The sequence below is a fragment of the Urocitellus parryii genome, chromosome Y (genome assembly GCF_045843805.1).
Source record: "Urocitellus parryii isolate mUroPar1 chromosome Y, mUroPar1.hap1, whole genome shotgun sequence".
Classification (NCBI taxonomy): Eukaryota; Metazoa; Chordata; class Mammalia; order Rodentia; family Sciuridae; genus Urocitellus; species Urocitellus parryii.
The window spans coordinates 3,801,198-3,817,084 of record NC_135548.1 but is presented as its reverse complement, the minus strand read 5'-3'; the positions used below and the strand labels follow the sequence as shown (position 1 = coordinate 3,817,084).

The following is a 15,887-nucleotide window of genomic DNA, read 5'->3' as shown; positions in this document are numbered from 1 at the left end:
TATGCAAGACACTCTAAGTATTTTTATTAATTCAGCTGGATCTAAATATACCACTTCCTCTGTATGTTATAAATGTAATTAAACTACTTCGAAATTTTATTTGTGGAGTATGCTGTATTCTTTGTTATTTCAGGTAATGAATTGTCTTAAATGAGGCTGAGCATGTATATTTTGTTCAGTATAAATGTCTTTTTAAATATAGGATTTCAGGTGTATAATAAGTCCTGATCTATCCTAGTAATTATATATTATTCTCCTGTAGTTAAAGGATGTAAGAAATAGGTAAAACATAAACTTCATTTGTTGCTTGCTAGTATTCTATAGATAATTTGAACTATTAGATATTTTCTGCTAAACCCTAAGAATCTAGGCAATTTACTCTTAAACTTAGCCTGTTTGTGACTGTAGCAAGATTGTAATCCCAGCAATTCAAGAGGCAGAAGTAGGAAGATTAAAAGTTTGAGACCAGCCCTGGCAACTTAACATAGCCCCTATCTTAAAATTAAAAAGTGCTGGGCATGTAGCTCAGGGGTAAAGCACTTCTGGGTTCAATCTCCCAAAACCAGAAACTTTGAGAAAATAAATTTTAAAGTAGATTAAAACAAGCTTCCATTAGTCTGATAATTTAGGGTATTTTCTGAAAACCCAAATGACTAGTAATGCCAGTGTTATGATCTTGAGAAAATTACCCACTTTGAGTCTAAATGTCTGCATTTATAAATTGTGAGAAAATTGTCCTTCATAATTGCTTGAGGTGCAAATACTGTGAAAGTGCATTCTTTTTTTTCCTTCAAAATATTTTATTTTACAAGCTATATCACATTGATCCAATGAGGAATGATATTGGCCAAGTTATTTTGTGTGCATACAAATATGTAACAATAAATCCCACCATTATGTACAACTATCATGCACCAATAAAAAAAATACGGGAAAAAACAACACATTGATTCAAGATGGTATGGCAAAGTAGCAAAAAAAAAAAGCTTTGGAGTCAGATTTCCTTGATTAAATTCTGTATTTAATGTTCATATTTCCTTGATTAATTTCTGTATTAATGTCAGGTGCTTCAATTTCCCTATCTGTAAGTTGGGAGTAAAGTATCTACCACTTAGGGCTGCTGTAAGGATTTAGCAAATCAAAATACAAAGTACTTGGGACAGTGGCAGACTACTAATGCTAACATTATATGACCTCAATGGAATGGTATAAAGAAGATGACACTTTTTGCTCTAGGACAAATCTCACAATGACCACACAGCACCATGGAGTTGTAGAGGCAAGGTCATCATAACAGCCCTTCTAGACTCACATTAACTTGGAGTACTGTGGGAGCTACATCATAAGCTAATACCTCTGGGATGCTTCCCTATGATTAAACTCTAAGGACAGGCTCAGGTATTGTGGACGGATCTTTGTGCATGTGTGTGTGCAAAGTTAATATGTTAGTAAGGTGTTCTAATGGGCTTTTATCTTCCAATTTATAAGTTGCGAAGATAAGGGGAGAGGGAAAGAAAAAGAGGAAGATGATCAAGAAAGGAGATAGAAAAATGAAAGGATAAAGATGAGAGAACTAATATAACTTCAAATGATATCTTCTTTTTCACTAATTTTAGTTCAATGTTACTCTAGGGGAAAATTTTTATGATGAAATTTGGATCTATGGAAAGTGTATCCTTAATAAGCTGCCTTGGGGTTTATTTAATTTCTCTTGCATATGGTATTTCCTTTAAAAAAAAAACAATTTTGGGGCTAGGGCTGTAGCTCAGTGGCAGAGTGCTTGCCTAGCACCACATAAAAATAAATAAATAAAGGCATGCTATCCATCTGCAACTAAAAAAAATTTTTTTTTTAAGAGAGAGAGAATTTATTTATTTATTTTTTAGTTTTTGGCGGACACAACATCTTTGTTTGTATGTGGTGCTGAGGATCAAACCCAGGCCGCACGCATGCCAGGTGAGCGCGCTACCACTTGAGCCACATCCCCAGCCCCCTAAAAAAATTTTTAAAAAACAATTTTACTTTGATCAATGTGCCCAATAAACTGGTTTGATCCAATATTATTTTTATAGCCTCCAATAATCCAGAGGTTTGAAGTGGCAGAATTTTCTCCTTTACTTGATATCCTGATCATAAGCAGCTGAAATGGGCTTCTAGGGAATTGAAGTTAGAGTCTATAAGTGGTCTGGCTGACCACCAGTTTACTTGGGAGCTGGGGAAAGAAAGCTTTTGCTGGTCTCACAGGGCAAGACAAATGGTTTCTAACTTGTGGAAACATTTATAATGTGAGAAAATTGTTCTTCATAATTGCAACAAGTACAACATGTCCATGTATCTCTCCAGTAAAACAGGCTACTGAAATTTTTTCTCTTCCCTTTTTTTTTTTTTTTTCTCATTAGACACAACTCAGAAACCAGCTAATTCACGAATTAAGTGGAAAACTGCAGCCTCATTCTATTTCAGTGGAAGGGAGTGCTCTCTTACTAGGTGCCTCTAACTCTCTAGTGGCAGATCACTTACAGAGATGTGGCTATGAATATTCACTTTCTGTTTTCTTCCCAGAAAGTGGTTTAACAAAAGAAAAGGTAAAGTCTTTCTTGTTTTTGAATTTTCTATTAACAGTTTCTTCCTTTGATAATTGTAAAGTGCCGAATAGTAGCTAAGTGTTCCTGGACTTAATCCATTTCTTGTTCATCTTTGAATGCACATCAGTCTTGCACATAATTCATTATATAATAAATGACTACTAAATTTGATTGGTAGCTCATTTAGTCTTTTGTTAAAGAGTGATACATGGAATCACTAAATGTTTTGGAGCTAGGATTGATCTTATATTCAACGTAGTCTAATTAAACTCATAAATGCCATTTCTGTTGAATATTTACTGTGAATTTGGTACTGTGCTAGGCCCAATGCAGGTGTCACATGTGTTACAGATAACCAACTGGACCCTGGAGAAGTGATTTGCCCACAGTCATATAACTTATAATTGGCAATACAGTTCAACTAAATCTATAGATCTTTAAAATGCGCTCTTTTTTACTATGCAATAGGTTCTTCAGATATTTTTCTTTAGAATTACATAAGAGAAGTGAGAAATGCAAAACTGAAGAAAATCTGTAAAATTCTGAAACATTTGAAATACATGTTGTATCACTTTAATGATTGTAACTATTTTTCCTCATTACTGTTGAACATATTAGTCATATTTTATTATTTCAAAGGCAGACATAACAAACTTTCCATGTTTGCACATGCTTTTAAATAGAATTTTTTTTCCAGAGCAGTTTTAGATTCTCAGCAGAATTGAGTGAAAGAGTTTGCATACACCTCTGGCCCCTCCCCATAGCCTTCCCTACTCTCAGCATGTTGCACCACAGTGGTACATTTTGCTGTAGTCAGTGAATCGACAATGACACTTTGTGATCACTCCAAGCCCATACTTTACATTAGAGTTCACTCTTGATGGTGTCCCTGTGTTTTTACTCTTTTATCTATTCTTGACCATAATTTTAATACTATTAAATTTTAAAGAAATAAAAACAATGTCAGTATTTGAATGAAAGCCTGAAATTTAAACATGCTACATTTCTTCATTAGCAACAAAATTCTAACATTAAGAATTCATTTTTAATTCTGTTAACATTAATTCATTCTCTAGCTTCCTAATGATACATTACAAATTTGTTTACTATGTAGTCAGCTATAGCAGTAATTAATCCAGTTCATACATTTAATGGTTTCTGCTAATATAAAATGTCATGAAGGATAGTTCTTTTTTTTTTGTATCGGGGATTGAACTCAGGGGCACTCAACCACTGAGCCACATCACAAGCCCTGTTTTCTATTTCATTTAAAGATAGGGGCTCACTGAGTTGCTTAGCACCTTGCTATTGCTGAGGCTGGCTTTGAACTTGAGATCCTCCTGCCTCAGCCTCCTGAGTCGCTGGGATTACAGGAGTATACCACCTTGCCCAGCTCAGGATATTTCTTTTAAAATCACACCATTTGAGAAAAATTATCAGGAGATATATACATGCATATATATATATATAAAGTGTAGAAGTATGTATGAAGTATAGTTATCCAGCCGGGCATGGTGGTGCATGCTTGTAATCCCAGCAACTCTGGAGGCTGAGGCAGGAGTTTCATGAGTTCAAAACCAGCCTCAGCAAAAGCAAGGTGCTAAGCAACTCAGTGAGACCCTGTCTTTAAATAAAATACAGAACAGGGTTGAGGATATGGCTCAGTGGTCCAGTGCCCCTGAATTCAATCCATGGTACCTCCTTCCCCCAAAAATAAAAAGAATAATTATACAGCCAGGTGTGGTGGTACACGCCTATAATCCCAGCAACTCAGGAGACTGAGGCAGAAGAACCATGAGCTCAAAGCCAGCCTCAGCAATTTAGCAAGACCCTGTCTTTAAATGAAATTACAAAAAAAGAGCTGGTATTGTGTTTGAGGGCCCCTGAGTTCAATCCCCCGTACCAAAACAACAACCACAAAAAGTTACCCAAGGGCTGGGGTTGTGGCTCAGCAGTAGACCACTTGCTTAGCACATGTGAGGCCCTGGGTTCGATCCTCAGCACCACATATAAATAAATAAAATAAACATGTTGTGTCCAACTAGAACTAAAATGTATATATATATATATATATAAAGTTGTCCAAAATATCTTTTTAAAAACATTTTAGATACAGTAGTCATTTATAGTTATAAGGACTATAAAAAATCTAGTTCATTTACATTTTTAAATAGTTGTAAAGACTCTAGAATTTCCTCATATTCTTTGGCCCATCAGATATTTGTCATCTAAGGTATTAATCATTTCTGTTATTTCAAGTATGCCATCTTTAATGTAAAAATATTTGGAAGTTAATTATATGATTTTAAAAATTTATCCTTTTAACCTCAATCTATTGTTTAAGAAACAGCCTTAATTTTGCATTTTACTATATTTATAATCTTATTTAATCTGAATCATAATTCTTAATTTTATATTCAAAAATATATCCCAACTTGCCACTTAAACATTGGTGTAAAAATATGACTAATTAATTTTCCCCCTTAAGGTATATACTATGCAGGATCTATTACAACTCATTAAAATCAACCCCACGTCCAGTCTCTACAAATCACTGGTAAGATTATTATTTTTTTTAATAACCTGTTTTTTGTCTTGTTAATTATAACTAGATAGTTGAATAAAAGTAAAATATTTTCTTTTTGCAGGTCTCAGGATTTGATAAAGGAAACCAAAAAGGTAGGAACCTTCATCTTTGTAAAGAAGAACAACATTTTTGTATGTACTTTTTCCTATAAAAGTATGAAGTTGTTAATTTTTAGAGAGAAGAATAGGAAATTTAAATTTTTTTTGTTTTATTTGTTTTGTGCTAGGAATCAACCCAGGGCCCTGTGCATGCTAGGCATGGGCAGTACTGCTTAGCTACATCCCAGCCCTAAGAAACTTAATTTGAATTAAGTCATTTGATTTTCCTTGCTGACTGTATCTTGCCTTTAAAAATAAGCAATGGTTCATAAATTGTTCCGAAAAATGCAGGTCATTTTTTCACATAGTGCCTTTTTAATAACTCCTAGATACTCAAATAAGTAAACTAGTGATGGTAATCAAGAGCCCTACAAATATCCACTGTTGAGGGCTGGGGTAGCTTGGTGGTAGAGCACTTGTGTAGCATGAAGCACTGGGTTCAGTTCTCAGCACCGCATATAAATAAATGAATAAAATAAAGGTTCATTAACATCTAAAAACTATTTTAAAGAATCCACTGTTTGGAACATTATTGGCAGGGAGGGGGGTACTCCAAAAAAAAATAATAGCATTTAAGATAGCTATCTTTGTATACTAGGTATTCCATTGAAGTACAATTGATAGAGTATTAAATGTATTAACATGTATGTAAAGTATTAAATGTATTAATTTTTTATCACTGTATCCTTTTTTTTATTGGTGCATTGTTGTACATGATGGTGGAATTCGTTGTTGCATATTTGTGCATGCACACAATACAATGATATAATTTGGTCAGTATAATTTCCAGTATTTACCTTTTCCTTCCCTTTGAAAACAATAAGATTTTTGATTCTTAAAATTAGCAGAAATTTTTTTACTTGAATACCCTAACCCTTTTTCATTTTAGCCATGACACTGAAACTAGTTTGATGTCTTTTGACTTTGACTTTTGAGCTTCATTTCAAATAAGTATTTTATTTTTATTCTTTAGTGTTTATACAGACCTGATAAACTGCTTTGTAGTTTGAACATAAGCTGAAAACTTACCTTTGATTCATAGTTAATCTTTTGGTCTTTTTAAATGATTATGATATTATATAATGATCCTTCTGTGTTAGTTTGCTTTTGGGTTTTTGTCTGTTGCCAGAACTACTGCCATCTCCAGTAGGACATTCATTCATTCCATTCGTTCAATCAGAATGTATTCAGCAAACATTTGAGTCTATGACTTAATGCCAGGGCTCTTGGGAGTAATGTTTGCAGAAGATAACTAAGTTGGATCATGGGATGCTGCCTGCAAAATAAATCATCCCTGCTGAAGTACGGCATGGTAAATGATCCTGTGTTCTGGACTCTTAAAGCAGGACCATACAATGTCACTCTCAGTAATCATGGAAATGTCTTACTCTGTGCTGTCCCACGTGGTGGCCACTACCCTCATGTGACTGTTAAGCACTTGAAATGTGGCTAGTGTGACCCAACAACTAATTTTTAAATTTAGTTTAAATTTAATTAACCACACTTGAATAGTTGCTACTGTATTGGACAGCACAGGCCAAAAATAGAGAGCTAATATCTGGTGCTTTACTGTTATTTAAAAATGAAATTTAGGGCTTGAAGGGATCTTAAAACAAATAATCCACTTACTTAGATGTTTGTATCATTCAGCCCTTAGTAGCTTCACCCAGCATCCCACTAAAACTTCTGGAAGTCAGAAAACCTGAGTAGCAGACACATTAGGCATCATAATGCCAAAGTTTGGATAGAACCCTTTGCTAATTGTAAAACAGCTACTATTAATATGATTTTAAATGTTGGTGGCTTCTAATTAGGAGATTAAGAACATCAAAAAACTGGTAGGAAAATATTTTGTATCTGTTGTCTGTCCCTGTCTTATTTTAAAGTGTCTTTATGCAGTAGGTGCTGATCTATTGAATGGCCATAATAGTTTTCCCCTAGAGTCTACTCGCTCATGTTTCCCACCCCTAATTTTTCCTTTCAAGATAAAGATGTCTAGGAATCATGGGTAGAAAATTTGGACATTAGTCCTTTATTTTCTGGAAGTTAAATCTTTACCTATCGCAAAAGAATAGAACATAGATCAGTGCAGAAGAGTAATTCAGAAATAGATCCATAAATATACAGTCAACTAAATGTTTACAATGATTCCATGGAGGAAGTATATTCTTTTCAATAAATTGTGCTATAATAATTCGACATTCATATGAACAAAAATGAACCTAGACACAGACTTTGTACCTTAAACAAAAACTAACTCAAACCCAAGAGAATCACAGATGTAAATGTAAAATGCAAAACTATAAAACTTTTGAACAAAAACAGAATCTGTATGACTTGGGTTTCATGGTGAGATACGTTACCCCCGAAGCATGATACATGAAATAAATAAGTGTCATTTTATTAAAATTAAAAAACATGATAGGCAGTGTTATTAGAATGAAAGCCAAGCTGCAAACTGGGGGAAAAAATTGCAAAACACAAATCTGATAAAGGAATTGTATTCAAAATATGTGAAGAACACTTAAAACTCAACCCTAAAGACAGATAACCCAATTCAAAAATGGGCAAAGGGTCTGAACAGACATCTTACCAAAGAAGATATACAGATGGAAAATAAGCATATGAAAAAATGCTCAGCATCATTTGTCTTTAGAGAAGTGCCAATTAAAGCAAGGAAATACAACTACACAACTATTAGAATTGCTAAAAATCCAAAACACTGATAACACAAATGCTGGCAAGGATGTGAAGCAAAAACAACTCTCATTCGTTGCTGGTGGAAATTCAAAATGGTACAGTCACTTGGGAGACAGTTTGGTTGTTTCTTACAAGGCTAAACACAATCTAAGATCCATTAGTTGTGCTCCTAGGTATTTCCATGCAGATTTGAGAATTCATGTCCACACAGACACCTGCATGTGAAAGTTTATAGCAGTTTTATTTGTAATTGCCACAAATTGGTAGCGACCAAGATGTCCTTCAGTAGATGATTGGATAAACAAACTGTTCCATCCATACAATGCAACATTAGTCATCTCTCAGGATTGTGTTATGAAACCACCCAAAAAACGTAAATGAATCTTAAATTCATATTGTTCATGAAGAGGCCATTCTGAAAAGGCTACATATTATGATTGTATGTATGTGCATGTATGTGTGTGTGTGTGTGTGTGTGTGTGTGTGTGTGTGTATACATATACATATGACATTCTAGAAATGGCAGAACTCTAGACATGGTAAACCGATCAGCTATTGCCAGGGATTTGGAGGGAAGGGAAAATATGATCTCTTTGGGAAATCGAATAGGTGAAGCTCGGGAGATTTTTTAGGATAGTGGGAGTGTTTTGTATGATGCTGCAGGGGTAGATGTGTGACATTGTACATTTGTTAGAAACTTACGGAACTTTACAGAACAAAGGGAACCTTAATTCAAGTTTAGGAGGTCCGGTGATCCCAGGATGGAATACAGACTGTGACAGATCAAACTGTTGGAGTGAGGGACACTGGGCTAACTTCAGAAATGAGTGGAGAATAAAGGCAAACAGAATTGGACCTAACTACTCTAGGTGATAGTTATTTCCCATTGAGGGACTGGTTAACAATTTTGGAACCACTGTATGTTAGAATTGACAAGACAATGGATAGTAGATGATAGGGAAACAGGTTTCTCACTGTTTGGGAATTCACAGATATAAACAAGGAGGGAGGTTAGAGTGATCCATGTGGTTGGTGACATCAGTATATACTCATATTTAGCTTAATATAGATACAGATGCTATATATAGAAGTTTTCAGAAATGTGTTTATACATGCTTTAACATACATGGCTTTATTCTCTTGCTGTGTCAGCTGGGAGGGCCTAGAAGCAAATACTCCAGTAATAGTGAGCAAGCACATTAGTGCCCTGTTTGAGGATTTTTTTTTCTTTTTTTCCTTTTTTTTTTTTTCTTATCAGTCCTTAATAAAAGGAACCAGGACTCCTTGGAGAAATGGCTGATTGTAGAACTAGAGCAGAAAATATACAAGATGAGCCTGGAGCATCTTATAATGCCAGATTATAAGGAAGAGCTTTTTAAAAAATTCCACAGTGAAAGGGTTCCCAAAGGCCAAAGCTGGAACAATTTGTGCAACAAAATAAAATTCTGGGTTATCTAAACAAAAGTGAATTATAACATAAAATATCTGTGAGTCATGCTGATACAAGCAAATGATTGAATCAGTAAGTAGGAGAGGCAAACCCTTAGAGGTTCACTGTGTGCTGGGAGGGGGCTGAGGAGGAGGGGGACTTATCAGAGGCCTGTGAAGAGTACCACCAACCTGAGGAAAGGTAACTGCACTAGAAATACTCCAGTGGAATAGCACATCTCTAAAGATTAGTCAAGTATGTTTTTAGTGGAAGAAAGCTTTCCTGAGAGAAAGATGGTTTTGTGGATTAGAAAGGGGAGCCTTGGGTTTAAGCAAACATCAGTGAATGTCATTAAGTTTTTGTATCACAAGTTTTTAAAACTTAAAAATCCTAAACATATTATGGAAGAAAAAACAAAGAAATAACTGACCTGGAATTTCTGAGGAGAAATCAGGATTAAAGATTTCACACTAAGGCAATGTGGCCAGTACATGCAGTGGTTTGTGACACATCAAGTAGCCCAGCTATATGTGATTGTTACATGGGGTTTGGGATGAAAACTTCATAAGAAGTTGAAAATTTGGGGTGATTCTGCCTATGTAAGGGAAGCTAAAAGTATAGGAGTCGAATTTTAAAATCAAGCAGAAAAGAAAGACCTGTAACTTAGTGGATGTAGAATCATGAGTCTTTTCAACTATCTACCGTGGTATATTTATACTGATTATTTTTCATGAATGTATTTAACTCCCTATTGATGGAGATAAGGTTCATGAGGGTTTTTTGTTTGTTTTTTTTTTTTGCCATTAAAAGTGATCAGTGTGCACCCTTTGTGCCTTTGTGAAAGAGAATCCAGCTGTGTAAATTCATGGAAGTAGAATGAGTAGGTTAAAGGACATATGCATTTTGAATATATATAAGCACTGAAATTTCCAATATGACATTTGTCCTTTGAATTTATTTCATGCCATATATATTTTTAAATTTTATATGGTTATATTGATAAATTTCCTTATTCCTTCTAGGTTTTATATCATGTTTGGAAAGACATTTTCTTAGAAATTTTTTTCCCATATATTGGCACACTATTATATATAATAGTGGGATTCATTGTTATATGTCTGTAAATGCATACTCTTCAATCATTTTTAAAGAGGCTGGGGCTGGGGCTCAGAGGTAGCACACTTGCCTGGCATATGTGAGGCTTTGGGTTCAATTCTCAGCACCATATATAAATAAATAAAATAAAGATCTATCAACAACTAAAAAAAATTAAAAATTTTTAAAAAAGAAATTAGGGCTGAGGATGTGGCTCAAGCAGTAGCGCACTCGCCTAGCATGCTTGCAGCCCGGGTTCAATCCTCAGCACCACATACAAACAAAGATACTGTGTCCGCTGAAAAACTAAAAAATAAATATTTTAAAAAAATTATTTTTAAAAGATAAATGTAAAAAATGTTGACATTATAAAGCCAAGACTTTAAAGAGTAATTGAATAACTGAGGAATGGTTGAATGAAAGTTCTGAAAGAAAACTATATGTTGGTGTTTTCTAGGTTTTCTCATTAATTTCTTGAAAGAATTGGCAGAATATCATCAAGCTAAAGAGACTTGTGATATGGAAACTCAGACAAGTTCAACATGTCCTAACAAAGACTCACTTGGTAATTATAGCCTTCTTAATTTTTGTTGTTTTCTTTTGGAATAAAGGAAATGACCTCATATTGTATGGTTCTTCCTTGAACTGGAGAGATGGAACCTGTAGGTGACAAGGAAATTCATTTCTTCTGGAATCATGTTGCTGGAAGGGACCAGGAATTGCTCTCTGGTCATGTTCTCTATCATGAATGCCAAAATCATGCAGGGATCCCAAGGTCCACATTCTTCCTTGTTTGTTGGATTTAACCTCTCTTAACTGGGAGGTTCTTCCTTGGTTGTTGTCTAGCTTTGAGTTGGACTGTCATAGATTATTGAGTTGGACTGTCATTGAGTTGGACTGTCATAGATTATTTGCTTTGCCAATGGCTAGAGATATCATTGGTCCATCACTTCCCTTTATAGTTGAGGAAACCAAGGTCTTCAAAGAAAAAGCAATTGGAAACTCCCAGACTGGGTAAGAACTCCAATTTTTCCAGTCCATGATCTAGACCTTTTGTCACTATGCAGCGTTTCTGCAATACCATCCTGTCCTTTAGTTTGGTACTTATTAGTGATGGAAAACAGCTATTTAAACTGATGCATTCAATCAGCTTCTTGGTCCGTCCTGCTTACCTTGTAAGAAGATAAGAAATTCATTATTTGTAAAAACTGTATTGTATGAGTAAGCCTTTAAATAAGTGTAGGTTTCATTTCATTAGAAACACCTTATAAAGCAGTACTGTCTGATAGCATGAGCCACATATGTAATTTTAAATTTTCTAGTAGCTACATTTACAAAGTAAAATGGGCCAGGCATGGTGGTGCATGCCTGTAATCCAAGCAGTTCAGGAGACTAAGGAAGGAGGATTGAGGGTTCAAAGACAGCCTTAGCAACCTAGTGAAGCCGTAAGCAACTCAGCTAGACCCTATCTCTAAGTAAAATATTAAAAAAGGGCTGGGGATGTGGCTGTGGTTAAACACCCCTGAGTTTAATCCCTGGTACAAAAAATAGAATAAAATTTTTTAAAAAGGTAAAATTCATTTTAATAATGTATTTTATTTACCCAGCATATCCAAAATATTTCAACATGTACTCAATATAGAAAAAATTAATGAGATACTTCACTTATTTTACATGTGAATTCTTTGAAATCTAGTATATTTTTTACACATAAAGCAAATCTCAATTTAGCTTGGTCACATTTCAAGTACTCAGTTGCTACACATGGCTAGAAGGTCCTGTCTTGGACTTTTAAGTTACAGAACATTTGGAAAATACAGAAAAGTAGCTGGAAAAACATGTCTAAAGATATGCCTATCAGAGATAAATACTGTTGATATTTTTATTTATTTCTGCCAGCCTTATTTCCCCTGTGCATGATTTTTTGGTGCTCTTAGGACCTTACAGGGGTGGGATTGTACTCTAGGCTTCAGATTTGCACTCTGCTGTGTTGCTGGTTTTGCTCTATATTTGATTTGAGGGCTACAGGCCTTGCTTTAGTCCCAGTTATACTATAGTTGCTTAACCCTCTGGAAGTCCCTTAAACTATTTGGGCAGTTGTTCCTTATCTATAAAGTGGACGGGACAAAATACATGATCTTTCATTCTTTTTAAGTTGCTGTTTTAAATGTGTATGTCAACTTGAATCAAAAGTTCAATAAAAGCTCTCTGCCTTGGCACATAGAAACTAGAAAAAGAATACAGTAATTTCTGACTTACTCTTTGCTCCCCCCCCCCCAGCATTTTACACTGAACACTTGCATACCCACGGTCTACCAAGAAATCTATATTATACTTGCTTAATATCGTTTATTGATCTATCTCAAGTTTTTTATGTGTTTCAATGTAAATGTCAGCATCCCTACATTTATACTATTTGTTTTTGGCTTCTTGCACACCTGACCAAGTTTATGTATCCTAATCTGATGTGTTGTTTTTTTAATAGCTGAGAAGCTTCAGCTTATCGATGATCAATTTGCAGATGCTCATCCTCAGCATCCAAAGCTAGAGTCTTTAGAAATGAAGCTAAATGAATATAAAAAAGAAATAGAACAGCAACTTCGAGTAGAGATTGGTCAAAAGGTAAGCTGCATCTCTTGCTGCTTTTAACAAGCATGATGTTTTTGCTTGTCTTCTAATGTCTTAGGTATGTGGGGAAAACATCTAGAACCTTTTGGAAAGACTGGGATACTATCCCATTAGGCATATTATTTTTATTTCCAGTTGATGTCATTGGTTCATGCCTTTTGACTGACTCCTACAGGTACAGTCATTGAATAAAATGAATAAAACTAAGTATGTTATAGTTTGGACAGAACATTAATGTTAAACCTAACCATTAAAAGAATTTGTTACTATTTCCTTAGGATAGTAACTGTATTTTTTATTTTTTTGTGATCAATTTGCAGTTGAAGTATTTTAAAGAAACTGAAATAGCAAAACTTAAAATGGATGAGAAAAGGAAGTACGAGAAGGAATTATCTGAGTTCCGAAACGAATTTAAGAGGACTTATCATGCAAAAAATGAAGCCCTCATTTCTCGAGAAAAGAGTGCTCTTAAAAGAATTCAGAAGCACCAGGAGGTAATATTTGAAAGTAGTTTACCATGTGGCTATTTCCTGCAGCTGTTGGTAGGTTGGTTCAAGAGCGAGGAACAAGGTGGGGACAGTTGATGGAACAAGGCCCTAGATAAGTAGTGAGGACCATGACCAAGGGTGCAAATGGAAGCACCAGCCTTGTCAAGCTACAGAGACTTTTTCCTCCCAGATGGCAGATAGGAAAGAGTTGCAGGGTGAACATCCACTCTGAGACGGAGACACTCATCTTCTCAGGCACAGTGTAGGTTTAGGTAGGAGTTCAAGGAGAGGCTCGCGTAGACGTTTGCGTGGGTAAAGGGGAGCAGCTATTTAAAGCAGGGAGGACTGGTTTGTGTTGTCCAAGACCCAGCTGAAACAGGAGCCTGGAAGTGAGAGAGACCAAAACATGTGCTTGGAGGTGAGTTTTCTATTCTAGTTCTTTAGAGGGTTTATAATTTATGAGCACCTTTATTTTTCTATGCCTTTTGGTGAAGATAGAAACAGAGGCGTTTGTGCAGAGGTTAATTTAATTGACTTGAGAAAGGCAGCCTGTTGAATTAAATAAAGATCTTGTGACTCTACTGGGTGGTGAAGGGAGTCAGGATAATTGGTGGCTTCTGACCTAGGGGAAAAGGGAGGGCTATGATGCATTCTTGAAGTGATCCAAAGAATAGGCCAGAGAGACTGGTAGGTGGAAGAAGGGTAGACCAAGTGTTCAGATTTGCAAGGTGAGGTTTCAGGTGGAGACTAGAAACAAAATGCAGTGTGCAGCCATCAGAGGAAGCTACAGAAGTGAGCAAAGGTGAAAGTCCTTGGAGCAGAGTCATCCAGGGCTACAAGGTCATCCATGCAGGAAAACGGGGAAAGTGATGGGACAGGAGGTGAAATTAAGGAATGGCAGGAGTGTGTGTCTGTAGGAGGGATTGGATCTGCTTCTTTAGGAAAACATGTTCCTTTCTTAAGGTCATGTCTTAGGCCAGTCCGGATTTGCAAAACTGTTTGCAGTGTGCATCCAGAACTGCTGTTGTCAGGAGACAAGTAGGATAGGGTCCACCCTGGCATCAGGCTTGTCTTTAGGCCCCTGTTATTTAGTACTAAGTGGATTCCCTCTACAATTCTGTGCAGCATTTCTTGAGAATTGGGCTGTAATAATAAATGTTGGAAGCACAGATTTTTAAGATACTGGATTGGGTTTAAGACTAACAGGTTCCTTTTGTAGACAGGTAACTGACTAAATTCCCATTTACTTATTATCTGAGGGTATTGAGGAAGATTGCCATTCACATTAAAACATTGTGCCTTTATTTTTTTCACCTGGAATGCTGTCTACTTTAGTCTCTTTGATCATTCTGTCCTTCAGAGCCTTAGCATGAATGTCACCTCATTATGTCTTTCCTAACTCCCACTGAATAACTCGTTCAGGCCTCATTCCTGTATAGTTCTCATGTATTTCGGCTTTAAGATCATCACATCCTCAGTGACTGTCTCTCTCTCCTTGACCAAGTTGTGAGATTCTTAAAGATGGGAACTCTGTCTGCCTTTTTTATGTCCAGCTTCTATTACACTGCTTGACATTTGATAGGCAAATGGTATATCCTTGTTCAGTGAACTCGTAAGTGGAAGGATGGCCCATTCATTTGGAAGTTCATATGAACTTGCACCGAGTCAGAATGACCCATGAACTGAAACATTCAGATGGCTCTACCATCAGCAAGTTACCATGGGATTGTACTCTTTGGGAGTATCATTGTTGAGTGTACATTTGTTTTAAGTTTTTTCTTGCTTGAAGAACTTATCCAAATTTTAAATAAGGGACTAAGAGATAATAAAGAACTAATTAGACAAGGGATATTAGAAATATAGGGTAATATAGTTTAACAGTCATTAGGGGAGTAGTTTTTATACAACTAGAACAAACATACCTTGAGATGAAATCTATCAAAGGTGAAATTGTCAACAGGAATGTCTGTACTTTCATTGTTTTCTGGAGTTTAGAAAGCGGTGTATGAGTTTCAGTCTATTTTCTTTTGCTTACTTGCTAAAAATTAATGTTTTCCTATACAGACTGAAGCAAAAGAAATTTATGCTCAAAGGCAGCTTCTACTAAAAGATACAGATCTGCTAAGAGGCAGAGAAGCAGAGCTGAAGCAAAAAGTTGATGCTTTTGAATTGTAAGTAATGTATGTTAATTTTGGATATTCAGAATGAGACGAAAAAGATTTACAAGTGTATATATCCACATATTCTAATGTTAATTGCAAGTAGATTTCTTGGTTA

At 35.6% G+C, this 15,887-nt stretch overlaps 1 protein-coding gene across 1 annotated transcript in view; it reads left to right on the top strand.

The window, feature by feature from the left end:
- The window catches only part of LOC144251041 (centriole and centriolar satellite protein OFD1-like), a 48,807-nt gene that overhangs the window by 11,982 nt on the left and 20,938 nt on the right, over nt 1-15,887 (top strand). Inside the window, exons 4-10 of the mRNA XM_077794170.1 lie at nt 2,400-2,585; nt 5,074-5,142; nt 5,234-5,264; nt 10,952-11,059; nt 12,980-13,116; nt 13,443-13,616; nt 15,675-15,781. Coding sequence (XP_077650296.1) covers nt 2,400-2,585; nt 5,074-5,142; nt 5,234-5,264; nt 10,952-11,059; nt 12,980-13,116; nt 13,443-13,616; nt 15,675-15,781 — 812 coding nt within the window. The remainder of the gene's footprint in view (nt 1-2,399; nt 2,586-5,073; nt 5,143-5,233; nt 5,265-10,951; nt 11,060-12,979; nt 13,117-13,442; nt 13,617-15,674; nt 15,782-15,887) is intronic.